This window comes from Oryctolagus cuniculus, chromosome 3 (assembly GCF_964237555.1).
Source record: "Oryctolagus cuniculus chromosome 3, mOryCun1.1, whole genome shotgun sequence".
NCBI lineage: Eukaryota > Metazoa > Chordata > Mammalia > Lagomorpha > Leporidae > Oryctolagus > Oryctolagus cuniculus.
In genome coordinates, this window is record NC_091434.1 from 70,154,054 (window position 1) to 70,172,376 (window position 18,323).

General features: G+C 43.4%; 1 protein-coding gene across 1 annotated transcript in view; it reads right to left on the reverse strand.

Moving 5' to 3' along the window:
• Positions 1-219: 219 nt before the first annotated feature.
• GORASP2 (golgi reassembly stacking protein 2) overlaps positions 220-18,323 on the reverse strand; it is a 35,442-nt gene continuing 17,338 nt past the window's right edge. The window contains exons 2-10 of the mRNA XM_002712278.5: positions 15,849-15,929; positions 12,462-12,665; positions 11,910-11,996; positions 10,307-10,437; positions 8,357-8,489; positions 6,546-6,669; positions 3,930-4,016; positions 2,774-2,884; positions 220-1,342 (exon numbers count right to left, since the gene is read on the reverse strand). Of these exons, the coding sequence (XP_002712324.2) occupies positions 1,002-1,342; positions 2,774-2,884; positions 3,930-4,016; positions 6,546-6,669; positions 8,357-8,489; positions 10,307-10,437; positions 11,910-11,996; positions 12,462-12,665; positions 15,849-15,929 (1,299 nt within the window). The 3' untranslated portion in view covers positions 220-1,001. The remainder of the gene's footprint in view (positions 1,343-2,773; positions 2,885-3,929; positions 4,017-6,545; positions 6,670-8,356; positions 8,490-10,306; positions 10,438-11,909; positions 11,997-12,461; positions 12,666-15,848; positions 15,930-18,323) is intronic.

The following is an 18,323-nucleotide window of genomic DNA, read 5'->3' on the forward strand; positions in this document are numbered from 1 at the left end:
CCAAGAACCCATGAACCTTTCATCTTACTTCAAAAACCAGGAAAGAAGAGGCGTTTAATTTCATTCCATAAATCAGTTCCAGTTAACTTACCATGTCTCAGAAAACTTCTAAGAAAGCAAACATCAGACATGAGAACGTAAAAGATGTGTGACATACTGGAGAGCAGCAAGTGCACATGTGGCAACGACAAGCTGTGACTTAGTGCAACACAAGAAGAGTAAAATTACTGTCATTTATTGCTGTATCGATGCTTTCCCAGTAGAGCTAAACTAGAAGTAGCCACAAAGTGCCACCTTCTGGTTTAAAACTGTGCAACATTCCCTTTATTTCTTTTGTAAATGCCATTTTATGTGTGTACGTATAAAGCAACAGCAGCAGTTACAAAATGTTGTCTGAGTAATTTTGAGAGCTCAAAACAAGGATCTGTGTATAGGCTGAATAAAAAGATGTTCAGTTAATAGTGCACACTGTGGAACTCTAACAAACATCTTCAGTTGGAATTTTTGTGTAAACCTTTATAGAGATGTGACTCACAGAGACCAAAAGGTAGATATCTTTTCCTTTTACAGTTTAGTGAGGTGGTCTGCATTCTCACCAGCGGTTTACAACATACAAGAAATGCTGCATGAGTACATTTCATTTTCTCGTGGAAGGAGCAGCAAGGGGACAGGGAACCTAGTGCACACCCCGCCATCACCGTCCCCAAAGATGCACACCCCAGCAGCGGCAGTGGAAGCCTGGCAGCGGGCCACCCTCCCAATTCTTTTTGGTTGTTTAAAATACAAGCACTTTCCGCCATTTCCCTCACCAGGCCACAAGCCTCACCCCAACCTGGCAGGACCCAAGCCCATGTCCTCTCGCTTAGTTTCCCCTTATAATTATTTACAGGACGCCTACAGATAGGTACAAACTAGTATGAAATTAATGACAGTCTGCTTTTCCAGACACGCTCCCGTGGTTAAATAAATACACCACGCCAATGCCGACGAACGGTTCAAAGTTAAGGTGACTCAGGAGCATTTGCATCCGTGACCGTGGAAACCGGCTTCTCGCTGGTTGGGGTGGAGTCGCTGACTCTGTCCTCAACAGTGGTGGGGGCCTTGGAAGCAGGGGGTGTCCCATCCACAGTGAGTGAGGCGGCAACATCTGCCTTTGCAGTAGTCGTGACAGGGTCGGAGGGCGGGTCACCGGTGGGCGGGAGGGAAGACAGCAGCTCCCCCGAGCTGGCTGCGGAAGGGCCCTCTGGAACCAAAGGGAAGGACGGGAGGAACTCGGATGGCATGGGGAGAGGTGCAATGCCAGCTAGGTTGCGGGGAGGCAAGGAAGGAAGAGGTGGCAGACCTAGGACAGAAACGGCACACACGGTAAGTCCTCCCGGCACTCTAAGAGCAGCCCACAGTGTCACAAACTTACTTGCATCTCAATAGAAGTCGAGGCCAAGGAGAGACAGTGCAGTTCACAACCTTTGTCTCTGCTTGGAGGCCATGAGAGTTCAACACCCCCGAGACAGCAGTGGTCAGGGCCAAGTTCCTGAGCACCTCAGCCGGCCACCAGGGGAGACCCATCGCCCAGTCAGGATGGCTGGGAGCCCACCCAGGCCCCATACAGCTGGATGTGGGGGAGGATGTGAGCCTCCCCACCCCTGCCCAGCTGCGAGCTGATCACAGCCCCCGCCCCCCCATACCAGGGGAGGAGGGAGGTGTCAGCCAACCCTCCCTTGCAACCCGAGGGGCTGGGATGCAGCCTGTAGGCCTCCCCTCAGCTACCAGCCTCCGGTAGTAAGTAGGCAGGTTTATTCTGATGACTAAAATGCAGACTAAAGGAAGAGTGTTGCTCAAGGCACAAAACAAAGGCAAGTTATGATACAGGGCTTCAGGACGGGCTGTGGGCTGCTGCCAGCCTCCTGCCCTTAGGACCTCTCAGACTGGAGAGGGACGGAGGAGGAGCCAAGAACACGGCTGCAAACCAAAGGACGGGCCATCGCGACAGCAGACGGCAGTTCAAGATGGCTGCTGCTTCCTTTTAAACCCCTGCGCTAGACACCAAGTCGACTGCCGAGTCCACACAGACGGCGTGACAAGTAGAGGGCCAGTTATACTCTAGAAACAGACGGCGACAGCGTGCACCAGACTACGGAGCGTCAATTCAAAGTCAGCCCGTCAAAGGTGAAGGCCACATGGGGAATCATTAACCGTGGGAGCAGAGTGTGGGTCACTGCCGCCTCGCTTTCAGCAGTGTGTGAAAGCCGAACGTGGCCACACTGAGTACCAGCTGTCTTACCTGTCGGCCGCTAACATCTCTCCAGTTCTTACTGTGAGCATTATGAAACAGTCAAGAATGGGGAGTATGAATCAATTACCTCGACTTTCCGGTACAGCGAGGATCGACCTGCGGCGTTGGGGGGGGGAGGTGGGCAATGCTATGCAAAACAGGTCCTACCTCTGCCCTAGGGGCAGCCGCCTCCCACACTGGCAGCAGGAGAAATTGGTGGCCTGGCCTCCAGGCCACCCTGTGCAGGCCCTGAGGTGCCTGAGCTGTCAGCAAGCATGCAGAAGGGGAGAGGCAGCCAGGCAGAGGAGACTCAGAAAAGCACATTCTTCTTTATCTTTTTAAAAAAAGTTTTTCAGCAAGAAACATTCCTAATAATTTGAAGCAAGGGAAAAGCGTTAAATTGATTTGCCCTTTCTGGAAAAAACTGAACTAGAGGACTGGCTTTCCTGAACGCAGCTTTTTATTAGTGAGAGTCCTAGGAGGGGAAGACTTGCAACATACCCGGGTTCGAGAGCTCAGGGAAGCCAACGCCCGGCAGGATGTGCGGTGCGGGGAGGTTGAGGTTGGGGAGGCTGGGGAGGTTGGGCAGTCCGGCTGGTAAAGGCATGAGACCTGCGTAGAGGGCAGAACAGAACAAAGGCACATCACTTCATCTGCGCCAAAGAAACCCCTGGGTACCCCAAACACATGCTATCCACTTCAAAGTGACAGTCCCCAGCGCCCTGAATGCGCAGGTTAGGACCCGCAGGATCTCTGGGGTCTCTGTCTATAGCTAAGTGACTGGCTGGCTAAATCAGCAGAGTGAAACCAAGTGACTAAGACTCCTGATGCTCTGCACCAAGAGCGTGATGCCCTGACTGCTCTCGGGGAGAGGCTGACTTATTTTAGCAAATATGGCGGCAAAGGGAACCGAATTTTCCTCTGATGGCTGAGGGTTATAGTCTCTCTGAAACTCTATTTTCCTTCTGAAATAACTGCAGGCTTACAGTTGCAAAAGTAGCAGAAAGAACCCACATACACTTGTCACCTAAATTCCTCACATGTCAACACTCTACCACGCTGGCTTCCATATTCCTTGTGTGTACACATGTGGCGCATGGCTTACTAGGTCTGCATAATGACATCTCTAGCCATACAATCGAAGGTCCTCACAATTTACATATATTTGATCATTCAAACAACATTTGATCATTATCAGCTGGATATAGAGTCTTGGTCTTTTGGGGACTACTAAGAGAAATATACAAAAATGTAATGTTACAGCTACTGAGGACCCAAGGAAGGTGTGCTCTTTCTAGACATAAGGTCTACTCACACCAATAACTGTCAGAAAGCCCCGACTGTGGAGGGGCTACAGGAGGGACTTTTACACACTCCTTATTCCCGGTTTATGCTGCATTGTAGGGCTTGGGGGTGGGGGAGTGGTGAGCTGGGGATAAGGAGCCTTGGGCTCAGCAGCTAACTAGCTGGTAACTAGTATCTTGTTTCATTAAGAGAGTTGGCATTTGTTTTCACTCATCACAACATTATTGCAGAGTAAAAATGAGATTAAAAGACATAAAAAGTCACCACATAGGTGTAAAACGCTTTCATTGTTGTTTAAGATGCAAACATTACTAAGACTGATACTGCACCCATCTCCAGTCCCGCTGCTTACTTGGTAATGTAGTAGCTGGGTTTATCGGTGGCACAGAAGTGAGGGACTGGTTTACTTGTGGTGGCAATAACGGAACTGTTGGTACACCTAAAGGAAAAGCACAATGATTTCTTTAACTAAAAAAATTCAGCTGACACAAAATGAACAGACTATTTATACTAGGGATCTTCAGTCCCCTCCCCTCCATGGTGGGGCCATCTTTGTCCCAATTCCTGGCTGTACCACGGACTTCACCACAGCTTCACTTCATAGCCGATCCTCCATCTCTGTCCTAGGCCCTGAATCAGAGCCTGGATCAAGAGGGCAGGAGACTGTGAAATGCCTCCCCCTGCTAAGCTTACACCTGACCCAAGCAGAGCTGGATGAGAAAACTGTCTCTGAAATTCGAAAATGGGACACAAGGATTCCGAGTAATCAAACTCTACTGGGCTCCTGGAGTAAGAGGCCACAAACACCAGTGGCTGCTGGGAACTGTGTGCCTTGTCAGCCAGTGAGTGATGGTCTTGAAAGAGGGCAGTGACACGGACGGTCAAGGGAGAGAACAGCTTGGCTTCTGAGTCTCCACTGCCTTTCGACCTTGGCTTCTGCGCTCCTTCTCAGAGGTCCACCACGTTTCCACTCGTGCTGACGTTAGCCTGAGATCATCATAATAAATACTCCTAAAACCCTGGGACGGTATCTAAGGTATTCAACTAAAAGTCGGCCCCTCAAAGCTAAAGGGCACCTGGGTATTCATTAACTGTAATTGCACACAAGCAACCCTTAGGAGCACATGTAGAAGCCCAACTGCAGGATGACATTGAATTGCAAATTTAAAGCAGCAGCCCCGATTCAATAGGGCTTCTCCACACAGATTTTAGGTTTTGAGAATTTCTCAGACTACCTAATAAAGATCTACTTATCAATGTTTACCACCTACTCAAAAGGAGGGCTTACTGACGCTGAAACAATTGCACTACCAGACACGGATCCTAGGTTTTGTCTTACAGAGATGCGCTCAAATATGATGGCAGCATAAATTGAGCCTCAAAGGACGAATCCATCATTTGCAGTCTTGTGTGTATTCATGTATGTACTTTTCTGTAGAAATCAGAGGGATGAACACAGAGGGGGGGGAAGGTCTCCACTAGACCTCAGAGCGGAGTATTTCATTCAAACATCAGAGGTGTTCTCTATTTTGTACCAAACTGCTGGATGCTGTGTGCTTTGTTACATGGTCACATAGGACAGTAATGCTCTATTTTTATATATTTCTCTTCAAATCTCAGTTTTAAGAAAATGAAAGCAGCTTACATTGACTAGCAAATTTTCTCTAATTCCTAATAAAATCTTTCATGTAAGTTTTTGTTTATTCTTAAACACTCATAGTCTCAAAACCAACTGACTAATTCTAGGCCTGGAATTCTAAACATAGGACCCACGAGAGGGCTTAATAGGGCCTGTGAAGCTCCTAAAATTGTGTACAACTGTTTTTGGGAAATGGGTTCTTTGCTTTCACCAGCTTCTCGAAGGGGTTGGATGGACAGTTGGTGCTTTCACTCCCTCAAGTCACTGGGAGCATCCACTATATATGAGACACTGATTGAGGCACTGAAGAACTTCATGGTGTGAAAAACCAGAAATCACAATTTTCAGTAAGTTTATATTCTAATGAGGAAAAGGAAAAAAGAAAGATGTCAAATCAATAAAACTCATGTTTAATGTATATGTATGTATGTATGTATAATGGTTCTTTGTACAAAACTCCATCAAGGGAGGGGACATAGGGTGTAAGGGGTTTTACAAAAAGATCACACTGATTACTGCCACTTCAAAACAATAAACCATTTTCTAAAAATGTCATTACCTAAAACATATTTTTATATTTCTGCAAGTCCCATAATTGAAGTAGAAAAATGAAATTAATTAAAATCAGCCTTGAAAACATGCTAAGTGGAAGAAGTCAGCCACAAAAGACCACATATATTACATGAAATGCCCAGATAAGCAAATCCAGAGAGACAGAAAGTAGATCAGTGAGTGTATAGGTCTAGAAGACTGGGGAAAACACAGAGTGAATGGTAATGCTACAGGGCTTCTTTTGGGGTAATCAACCATTCTAAAAGTGACTGAGTTGGTGGTTGTACAATTCTGCAAATATACTAAAAGTCACTGAACTGTATACCCGGGGTGAAATTCTAAGATATATAAATTATATCTCAGCAAAACTTTTTTTTAAGAACCCACTAAAACAAAATGTTTGAACTAGATAGAACTAGATAGAACAAGGAATAAAGAAACGAAGGGAGACAGACCCATGTTTGCCAGCTCACTTTTGCATCTGCAGGGCCTACCACTTAGGAAACAGGCAAACATTTGTTGTGTAAACAGAGCAAATAAAAGAATTTAAAGCAGAGTCCTGTCTCTACAAACTGTGTAAGCTAGAGAAGCTGAAGGTCTGAAACACACAAAAGGGCTTCAAGCTTTGGCCCCAGTGTATGCAGTGGTGATGAGTCCAAGCTTCCACAGACACAACCTGTCAACAGTCAGCACATGCAGCTTTCAAGGTGTACTGGCATGAACTATCACAGCTCTATGCAAACAGCCAACTGAAAAGACCGCACGTTTTCTACACACCTGTACTGAGAACATTGCTGACGGCCGGCGGAGTTGAGCTAACAGAAAGTCCAGAGAGACCCTGTTCAATTCCTGTGGTTCCAGGGGGTGACAAAGATGGGGGATGCACTGAGGACAGCTGGACCTTTCAAGGAAAGGGAGGAATAAAAAAGAAAGAAAATTATTTCAGCTTTTTAAAAAGAAAAGAAAAGAAAAACAGGCTCTCAGCTGCCCTGGAGGAGCACACTGGGATCACAGAGCAGCCGCCAGGTTTTATGTGGTGCCCACGGTGCCCACTTTCAGAAAGCCCTTCTTGATTCAGATACCCCAGGGCCGACCCCTGGCCACACATTTCCATCCCGTCACTTCCCGTGTCTGCACACGTGGCTTTTTGCCCAGTCCACACTCTGCTCTAGCTGCTTCCACACCAGGAGACTGTCTACTACTTCTTAGTCACCCAGAAACCATTTTACCCAACCCCTGAACTCTACTGCTACACTCTTCTCTCTGAATTCTCAGCTAGTTTTAACTGTCATTGCTCCTGCAAGAAACAGCTGGAAATCTCAGTATCATGATAGATTTCTCAGAAGTTTCTCAAGATATCCAGCCTGAAGAATCCACTCAAACTTTTCTTAGCAATGACTGAATGTGGCATCCAGATCTCTACTTTTCAGGGGCAAAAAGGAGTCTATACGGTACACTGTAGTCTACTCTCTACAGATGAGTACTTTTACTTCTAAGCGCTCCAACTTCTGCCAGCCCCGGAGGCCTCAGCTACATTCCAACCTAACTTGCATGGTGGCCCTTTCCCTAGCAGCCATTGCACTCTCTGGTCTTCTCAGACTTCCCAGAGGCTCACACACTGGATGGGGGTGGAGGGGAGTGGACATGGTGGTTGGAATTGGAACAAAGTAACTACACTGGTCTGGCCATGAGCCATCAGTGGGGTAAGGATGGAGAGTGAGGAGAGGTGAGTAGCCGCCCTTCACTTCCTCTAGAACCAGGGATGGCCAGAGCGTGCCACAAAATGACAATGGCAGCAGCCCTGTCTTTACAGGAGCGGCATTTTCTTTGGGGGCAGTTTTTATTTAATTGTGAAGATAAGACTCAACTATACTGGGATAAGAACCATTTAAAACCCCCCAAGCCTGCTCAAGTACTGAGCTCTTCCTGCTTTCTCAAGTTTCTGAAAACAACACCAGCTAAGCATCACCTTACCTACCACGCACTTGGAAACGCTCTTGCCCAGGACATCATGTTTCCACTTCTCTCACCTAACTTCTCGACAGTACCTAAGGGCTGATGATGCCCCTTTTCTAGAAGCTTTGTTCTCGGGACATCTCCCAGTTTTCCTTTGTTGAATTCCCTATTTCTTCCCATGCAGATTTTCAAGATTTTGATCTCAATCCTCTGATCCACACAGGCCCAATCTCTAGACAATCTTTACCAATACCCATCGGGTTAAATTACCTTTGCTTTGTTGGTAATTCTCAAATCTTCATCTCTAGCCCTGTGCTCTTTTCTAGCAGGGCTAGTGGGACTGTCAATCAGGGTGCTTGCCCTTGCCAAACCAAGGGAGTGACTCATGGCCTCAGCCAGGCCAACCAGGCTCTCTTGTCCTGGGCATCATCAAGTCTTAGAAATGACAGGAAAACTAAAACGACTTCATTTGTTTAGTGGAATGCTGATTCATATATCTAACCATGTGGATATCTTACAAGAACCTCAAATTCATCATTAGCCCTATCTCAGTTAATGCTGCTACCATATGCACTGACACACTTGGCCTGCTTTGGTGGAAACTTTAAGATTAAATCAGGAAGTTATCTTACCTCCGTAAACCCATCTTTAAGAGGAGTAATAGGTGTACCAGTCATTTGTCCTGGAAGAGAGATTTTCTTGCCTTCTTCAAATGGACGTGTAGGTATTCGATGTAAATAACCATATCCAATGCCACATCCCAGGCTATGAAAACATTTGTTTCTTATGTCAATTATAGCTTGAATTTCTTTGAGGTTTTAAAATATAAATACACACACTTCCATGCTTTCAAATAATGTCATCTTATCAGAGGTCTCCTCTGTTTATCCTGTATGGAAAAGTACCCTTCCCTCCATCAGTGATGCTACCCTTACTTCTTGTTTTTCTTTAAGTTTCTATCACCATCCAACATGATGTATATTTATTTGCTTATAGTCTGTCTGCCCCAGTAAAGAGATCTCCCATCTCCTGGTTCCCTCTTCAGAAGTCTATAACAGTTGACTAAAGCCAGGAGCCAGGAACCCAATCCATCTTTTCCATGTAGATTGCAGGAATCCAAGTACTTGAGCCACCACAGAGGTAGTTTAAAATGAGGTGTTCATTAATCAAAGTAACTAAGTAGCAGTGGAACAGGTACTTGAGGTAATGGTACATGATCTGCTGTAAACTAAAGGTAACCCAGGAATAAAGTTAAGAGAAAAAATGATGTAATAATGACTGAAAAGTGGTAGGCCTCGTAATAAGGAATAAAAGAGGCACAGGAGCACCAAATGTTTGGCCAGAGGCAGACTCAGGAAAATGGGCTGTATGAGCCGATGAGTAATGGCTGGCCAACCAATGACATGAACCACACCTAAAGGAAAACTGTTTTCCCAAGAAAACGAATAACTGACATAAGGCCAGGAAAGAACAAGACTGCAGTGGTATTTAGTTGGTAATTAAAAATGACGCTCTTTCCTATCAGACTTCACTCTCCACAGAATCTTCTCCTAGTACTTTGCCTCCATGCTCAGCAAGCACTCTTATGGTCCTAACCAGAACTACCGGTTCTTCTAACTGGAAATGGAGCATTTTTCTATTGTAAACTGAAAATTTGACATTCAAATAAATACAGCGGTTTCTTTGCCAATTTAGTTTATATGAGGCAGTTCCTCTGAAAAGAACCAATTCTGAATGCCTTAGGAAGATCTTATTTCTGTGTGCTTAAATTGACACAGCTGGACAAGGCAGCGATAACATGATCAAGTGTTGCCCCAGACAGGCCAATTTGTAGATGACACCTCCATCTTACTTTTCTCAAATTACAAGTGAGAATTCAGTAGTGACAGAATCAGCTTGTGGGCAAAGACACTGAGCAAACAGAGGTTTCCCGCCTATAGTAACTACATCACTCTTCTCTCACCAAGGACTGGATATTTCAGAAAACATTGGAGAAATTCCCAATCCCTAGGATTTTTTATGATTGTGCAAAATGCTGTTAGCTCTAAGATCAGTAAGGAAAACGACTACAGTATATATACCATATTGCCTGAAGAAAATGAAGTACTAGTTTCAGCATTGAAGGTCAGCTCTATCCTTTTCTCAAGAGGACTATTATAATTAACCAATAACTTATTTCTAAATAAATGTAATAAATGTTTACTACATGGGGCTGGCATTGTGGTGTAGTGGGTAAAGTGCCGCTTGCAGCGCCAGAATCCCATTTGGGCACCAGTTTATGTCCCCACTGCTGCACTTCTGATCCAGCTCCCTGCTAATGTGCCTGGAAAGCAGTGGAGGATGGCTCAAGTGCTTGGGCACCTGCACCCACGGGGGAGACCCAGAAGAAGCTCAGGGCTCCTGGCTTCAGCATGGCCCAGCCCCAGCTGTTGTGGCCATTTGGAGAGCGAACCAGTGAAGGGTCTCTTTCTCTGTCTCTCTGAAATTCTGCCTTTCAAATAAAAAACAAATCTTTAAAAAAATTTTTTTCCACACAATCTGGTAACTTCAAACAGTCATAAGTATCTTAAAAGTGACCTTACCTGCCTTCTCCACCCCATGCAGAATTCGGTGTGATAATCACTTCTCGACAGTTGTCAGTGTCTGTGTTGTACACATAAAGCTTTAGGGGCTTGGCTTCATGTGTCTCAATCAGGCTGAACAGATCTTCAGACTACAAAAACACCACAAAGAGAACAAAGTTGTCACGTTAGTATACTTTATTTTATTTTTTAGGATTTTTTATTTATTTGAAAGTTACACAGAGAGAAGGAGAGGCAAAGGCAGAGGGAGGTTTTCCATCTGCTGGCTCACTCCCCAATTGGCCACAACGACCAAAACTGCACCGATCTGAAGTCAGAAGCCAGAAGCTTCTTCCAAGTCTCCCATGCGGAGGCAGGGGTCCAAGGACTTGGGCCATCCTCTGCTGCTTTCCCAGGCCATAGCAGACAGCTGGATCGGAAGTGGAACAGCCGGGTCTCAAACTGGTGCCACATGGGATGCCAGCACTGGGGAGGCGGCTTTACCTGCTACACCACAGTGCAGGCCCCTCGTTAGCATACTTTAAAACAGTGAATCTCTCACCTGGTTATCAACAGAATCACCTGGAAACTTTATTTTATTTAATTAAATAAATACTCTAAGCCCTACCCCAGAGATGGGAATCATTTGTGAAAACCCATAATGCCAGTAAGGTTTAATTCAATACATTAATTCAAGCAGATGTATTATGTGCAAGGCCTCAGGCCCAATTACATGGACCTACCAGCATTCTTGGTAAACCTCTTCTATACCCAAATTCAACATATTCTGCTTTTACCATTATTGAGACTTAGTTATCTGGGCACCTCACTTTTCTCATTTTTGATTTAGCAATAGCTTCAAAAAGTTGCTAGAAAATGTGTATTATGAAAAAAACTGCATGGATTTCTAAATATTTTGCACCCAAAAAGCATCTTTTAATTCCATTTTCCAGGAATTGTTTTGAAATACTCTTGTACATTTCCACTGGCTAACAGATGAAGAAAAGGATTTAACCAAGATGGCTAAGCTAATTTGTCACCTTAAAAAGCAAAATTGTGGTGCAGTAGGTTAAGCAGCTGCCTGACACCAGCATTCCATAAGAGAGTGATGGTTTCAGTATTGGTTGTTCTGCTTCTCATCCAGCTCCCTGCTAATGTACTTGGGAAGGCAGCAAATAATGGCCCAAGTACTTGGGTCCTTGCCACCCATATGGGAGACTGAGTTGGAGTTTCAGGCTCCTGGTGTCAGCCAGGAGGAGTGAATCAGCAGATGGAAGACCTCTCTGTGTCTCTCCCTATCAAAAAACAAAAAAATCAAAAATGGGAAAGGGAAAATAAACAATGACCTAAATAAGGATTTTGATTCAGTCTTCAGGTATGAAAGAGATTTCTGTATACCATATTCAAAAAAGTGTGCAATTGTCATACATTTTTCCTCCCAGCTATACTTTGAAGAGCCCCACCCCCAAGATGCTCCATTTAATAGGATATTTAGGTATAAGCTATCTTGATCAGTAAAGACAAATTTAAATTCTAAATGCAAAGTATGCAAATAGCCTTCTGAACTTAAATATCAATGAGACAATGCCATTCAATTCTCACTATTCATAAACACACTCATTACCTCATTCATGACTGTATCTGCTCCAATGATGTAATCGCTATGAGGTCTAAGACCTGCCAGTGCTGCAGGAGAATTTGATTCTACTTCCTAGGATGACACAAAACATATCCCTAAATTATATATAGAAAATAATCTTCCAATTTTTACATTCACAGTTCTTAACTATAGTGAATTAAAAAACCCCATTATGTCTGTCTCATTAGAGATGTCAGATGTAAAAACAACAGAATATACATATTTCAAACTTCCAAGCACAAAAAGTATATAATACTTTATAAAGATTTTAAAATTTCTGTAGCAGCAGTTTTAACGGATGCTTCCAACGGGTAAATCATTAGAAGTATAGTTCTAATGCTTCTATTTTTGCTTTACCTCAAGTTTTTTTTTTTAATTAATCCATATTTAAAAAGCAATGCATGCTATTTTTCAGAAACCAAAAAGAGCCTAATAATAACACTCTCCCAATCTCACCAAGCTGCAGATAACCACTGGTAAGTAACCTCTCTACACCACTTCTTAAACTACAAGTAACAGTTGACCACTGATACTTACCAGCACATGCCAGACGTTTTCATTTGCCCCGTCAAAGCTGCAGAAACGAATGCTCACTCCCAGCAAGCCCTGGCCACCCCACATGTTGCTTGGTGTGACCGAGGTCTCTCGCAGCTCCAGGGTTTTGCTGCTATAGATAAGCATTTTTACAGGCTTTTCAACATTCGCTTTCAGCAGATCCTTTAGAGTGTCATTGTCTTTATTCTGTAAACACACAGAAATCATACTCCTTAATAATGAAAAACTTAATGTGAACTGTACCCAAAGTGTCCTATAGCCCTTCTAAGGGTAATATAAATAATCAACATACTTAAAACATTCAACAGGATTCACAGTCAAGTGTTCTTCCACATTAAAAAAAGAAACTAAGAACAACTTCTGTTAGCAACAGCTTAAAACTGACTTCTAAAATTATATTTTGAAAAAACATGTATTTATTTTCATTCTATTTTAAAGGCAGAAAGACAGGAGAGGTGGAGACAGAGACAGATATTTTCCATTGGTTGTCATTCCCCAAATGCCCACAGAAGTCAAGGCTGGGTTAGGCTGAAGTCACGCGAACAGAAGTCAGTCTGGATGTCCCATGTGAGTGGCTAGGACCCAGGTAGTTAAGCCATCATCTGCTGCCTCATAGAGTGCACATTAGCAGGAAACTGAATCAAGCACAGTAGCCAGAACTTGAACCAGACACTCCAATAGGGGATCAAGCATCCCAAATGGCAACCTGAACCACTGTGCCAAATGCCCACCCCAATGTGACCTTTTTCTAATAGCTGACTATGGCTGATGTAATTTGCAACTAACATTATTTAAAGATATCAAGGGCTTAAAAGAAAATACACCATAAGAAGTTACATTACTGGGGCCAACACAGTGGCGTAGTGGGTAAAGCTGCCACCTGCGGTGCTGGCATCCCACATGGGCGCCAGTTCTAGTCCTGGATGCTCCACTTCCGATCCAGCTCTCTGCTGTGGCCAGGGAAAGCAGAAGGTGGCCCAAGTGCTTGGGCCCCTGCACCCATGTTGGAGACCCAGAGGAAGCTCCTTTGGATCAGCACAGCTCCAGCCATTGCAGTCAACTAGGGAGTGAACCAGCGGATGTAAGACCTCTCTCTCTCTCTCTGTAACTGACTTTCAAATAAATAAATAAATCCTTTAAAAAAAAGTCACATTACTCACAAAGGCACCATGACTTAGATTTTAAAATCTACAACACTAGCCAAGTTGAAGTTTAATCTTGGATTCTACTTCTAAATACATATTTCATTATTTATTAGTAGCTGGAAGGAAAACAGAAGCAATGTGTGTTTAATTAAATAGTTTAATGAGTAAACTTATTTAGTGAATAAAGGCCAGTATGTCAGAGAATGTTGATAAAAAATGAACAAAAAGACTGCTAAGAAAAAAAATTAACCAACCATGTGGCTATTATCACAAGAATTTCTTTCCTATAGTACTTCACAATGGGTCATCTGAGAACAATTATAAAAAGTAGTTTTAATTTTTTACTTAGAGAGCACATCTCTCTGTATGGTTCTAATAAAATTATGTATATCATGAAGCTTAGCTCCAAGAAAACTGACAAGTTATTTGACAATAGTCTTTCCTAATTCATTTGTCAACAAGCTACAAAATCTGAAAAAACTTTTTTTTTTTACAGGTAGAGTTACAGACAGTGAGAGAGAGTGAGACAGAAAGGTCTTCCCTCCATTGGTTCACTCCCCAAATGGCCACCACGGCTGGCGCTGCACCAATCTGCTTCCTCCTGGTTTCCCACACAGGTGCAGAGGCCCAAGCACCTGGGCCATCCTCCACTGCCCCACCCCCTCCCCAGGGCACAGCAGAGAGCTGGACTGGAAGAGGAGCAACCGGGACTAGAACTCGGCACCCATATGGAATGCCGGCGCCGCAGGTGGAAGATTAACCAAGTGAGCCATGGCGCCAGCCCTGAATCTGAAATCTTTAAAACTCAATTTTTCTGGGTAGGCATTGTGGTGAAGTAAGTTAAGCCTCTACCTACAACACTGGCATCCCCTATGAGCGCTGGTTTGAGTCCTGGCTGCTCCACTTCTTATCCAGCTGGTAATGCACCTGGGAAAGCAGTAGCAGATTGCCCAAGCTCTTGGGCCCCTGACACCCACACATGGGAGACCTGGACGCAGTTCTAGGCTCCTAGCTTCAGCCTGGACCAGCCCTTTGGGAAGTACACCAATGGATGAAAGATCTCTCTCTAACTGTGCCTTTCAAATCAATTAATTTTTAAAAGAATAATCTTTTCCATCTTAATTATTTCTCTCTGCTTATAAAAATGAATTTTTTAAAAGATTTGTTTACTTATTTGAAAGGCAGAGTTACAGAGAGGCAGAGGCAGAGAGAGGGAGGGAGGGAGGGGGAGGGAGAGGGAGAGAGGGAGAGAGAGGGAGAGAGGGGGAGAGAGGGAGAGAGGGAGAGAGGGAGAGAGGGGGAGAGAGGGAGAGCGAGGGAGAGCGAGGGAGAGAGAGAAAGAGAGAGAGGTGTTTTCCATTCCATGGTTTACTCCTCAAATGGCTGCAATGGCCGGAGCTGCGCCAATCTGAAGCCAGGAGCCAGGAGCTTCCTCCAGGTCTCCCACATGGGTACAGAGGCCCGAGGACTTGGGCCATCTTCTGCTGCTTTCCCAGGCCATAGCAGAGAGCTGGATCAGAAGTGGAGCAGCCAGGACTCAAACTGGTGCCCATATGGGATACCAGCGCTTCAGGTGGCGGTGGCCTTACCTGCTACACCACAGTGCCAGCCCTCAAAATGAAATATTTAACGTATAAAAGTCTCCGCTGATTCCACTCCCCTAAGAAAATCACTGCAATGTGATATACAGTATTCTTTTTTAAAAAGCTTTATTTTATTTATTTGAAAGACAGAGTTACAGAGAGAGAGGTCTTCCATTCACTGGTTCACTCCCCAGACAGTCACAATGGCCAGAGCTGAGCTGATCCGAAGCCAGGAGCCAGGAGCCTCTTCTGGGTCTCCCACGCGGGTGCAGGGGCCCAAAGACCTGAGCCATCTTATACTGCAGAGCGCTGGATTGGAAGAGGAGCAGCCAGAACTATAAACAGCGCCCACATGGGATGGCGGCGCTTCAGGACAGGGCTTTAACCCTCTGTGTCACAGTGCCAGCCTTGATACAGTATTCTTGATTTGGCATTTGAATGTTTACTAAGGCAATAATTTCTACAAACTGACAATATATTCTATATATGGGTAATGTCTATTAATGAATCATTATTCATTAATTAATAAGCATTTATTAATAAACATGAATTAATAAACATCCATTCCTGATAATCTGGAAAACTACATTTTCAGGAGATCACCAAATACTATAAACAAAAGTACAAAAATATTAACTTACTAGTCTCGAACCATTAATAGAAACAATAAAATCGAAGAAAGGCTCCAGTCCAGCTCTATGTCCTGGAGAATTTTCTTGTACCTGTAAGAAGAAAATGTCAAATGTGAAAAATGCAAATCTTAATTAGAAACTGTAAGCTTCATTCAATAGTTAACTCTTAGTAAAATCAGACTCCATTGATAGTAACGTATCGGTGCACTTCAGTTCTCTCATTTCTCATCTCTCCCAGATAAGGCCCTTCCAGCTTCCTGAATTCTAGCCATTCTTTCTGTTCAGCTCTTTACCTTTATGGTTCCATTTCCACAGCACTTCCTCCTCTTTGGGAGAAGGAGTCATTCCTCGCAGCCGTAGCAGATGTCATGGCGGACAGTTCATCATTACAACTAAGTGACACATTTAAGCATTTCTCCCTTGACTACAAGCAAGGCATTGCTCCGTTACAAAGCTTCAAGGGAGATGGACACACAGCCATCAAACATTGTCATACAAGATCAAACGGGTTAGGGGTTATAATGGAAGTACGAGGGTAGAAAATGAGGTTTTAATTAAATTTTCCACAAACTTTTTGAAGTACCCTCATATAAGGTTCTAAGGGGAAGACTGAAATGGGTTAAAATTAACTATCAAATATAAAATTAACTATCAAAATTTATAGTTAGTAATAGAAGAAAAATAACAATAAGCTGAAAAGCAAACATAATCTACACTGTACTTCCTGTTCCAAAGTAGTCTAAGGAATTTTTAATCTTCTTGATTTACTAAGTAATTCAAAATTATCTTACAAAGACAAGAAGTGTGCAGTGATACTTGTAGGTTGATTTCCTGTAATAGTCCCAACAGTCCTAATAACAATTCTGAAGCTATGCAAGTAAGACTCATAATCATGAGCTCATAAAGCTGGAGATACTTACACAAATCATCTCAATGTTTTCCAGAATGTTCTCAGAATGTATCCCTATAGTGCCAATGTTAATCAGAACTATTTATTTTTTCTTGGATTAATGTCACCTTTTATTTATTTTAAGTTTAATTATGAGGTGATCATCCTCAAGAGGTAAAACTAGATTTTCTTCTTTTGTCAAAGCAAAGAATAGTTGTCCATTATCCAGCTGGATCAATGTTTAACTTATTAAAAGTCTCTGACCTCGTTTTATGTATGTTCCCTGAAAACTTGGGACTGCATCATTTTTGTAAATTAAATAGGTGCAATATCAAAGGGATTAATTATTTAGAGGTATTCGTTTTAACAAAAATAATCAGTAGCTATTATTTAGTTTCATCATACTCAGTTTTCTTAAATTATTTCTATTATTATTTCCTATTCTATATATTATCAAATAAAATGCCTATAATCCAAAAGAGCAGACAGATTCCTCCTCAAACAGCAACTCTGAAAGTTGAATGGTGGCTGCCTGCAGCTATTATAAGAAATGTGAAGTTATGATTATTGTCAAGAACCCCTCACTTTGTGACATTAATATCTGTTTTCAAGGAAAAAATACTGTATATGTATATGTATACATTAGCTATATTTGAAGTGACTGTGGCAAAATGTTAAAAATTGTTAAGTTTTAAGAACTTAAAAGAACCTATCATTTTTCAAAAAGAAGAAAAGTGAGGTCAAGTCACAGACAGCTGGGAAAGAGTCAGATCTACTAGGCAGTAATCAATTAAATAGGTATGAAATGCCTATCTTCCATAAGGTGGCTATCAGATCTGGAAGGGGGAAATAGTACAGATCTCTAGGAGCTCCCCCTCCCTCCCTAAGAATGAAGTTTCTCATTAACCTGAAGGTTTCCAAATGACCGCTCATAGCATTCTATCTAGACTCCTAATACTTCATCAATCAATTTCAGAATTCTCCACTGAGGTCGCCAAAAGTTTATCTTTTAGTTCAAAGCACTTTTGCAATATCACCACCGATTTAGAAAGTTGACTCTACACACTGATTGGCATCATGCCACCCCCAAGTTATAAAGTTTAAACTGTTGGCCGGCGCCGCGGCTCACTAGGCTAATCCTCCACCTTGCGGTGCCGGCATACCGGGTTCTAGTCCTGGTCGGGGCGCCGGATTCTGTCCCGGTTGCCCCTCTTCCAGGCCAGCTCTCTGCTGTGGCCAGGGAGTGAAGTGGAGGATGGCCCAAGTGCTTGGGCCCTGTACCCCATGGGAGACCAGGAGAAGCACCTGGCTCCTGCCATCAGATCAGCGCGGTGCGCCAGCCGCAGCACACCGGCCATGGCGGCCATTGGAGGGTGAACCAACGGCAAAGGAAGACCTTTCTCTCTGTCTCTCTCTCTCTTTCTCACTGTCCACTCTGCCTGTCAAAAATAATAATAATAATAATAATAATAATAATAAAAGTTTAAACTGTTTGAAATGGAAAGTTTCCAATGCCATCAGAAGTATTCTTCCTGTAACTCAAAAAGGAATCAATAGCTAAATTTGAACTCTAAAATAAATAAACTTAATCCTTT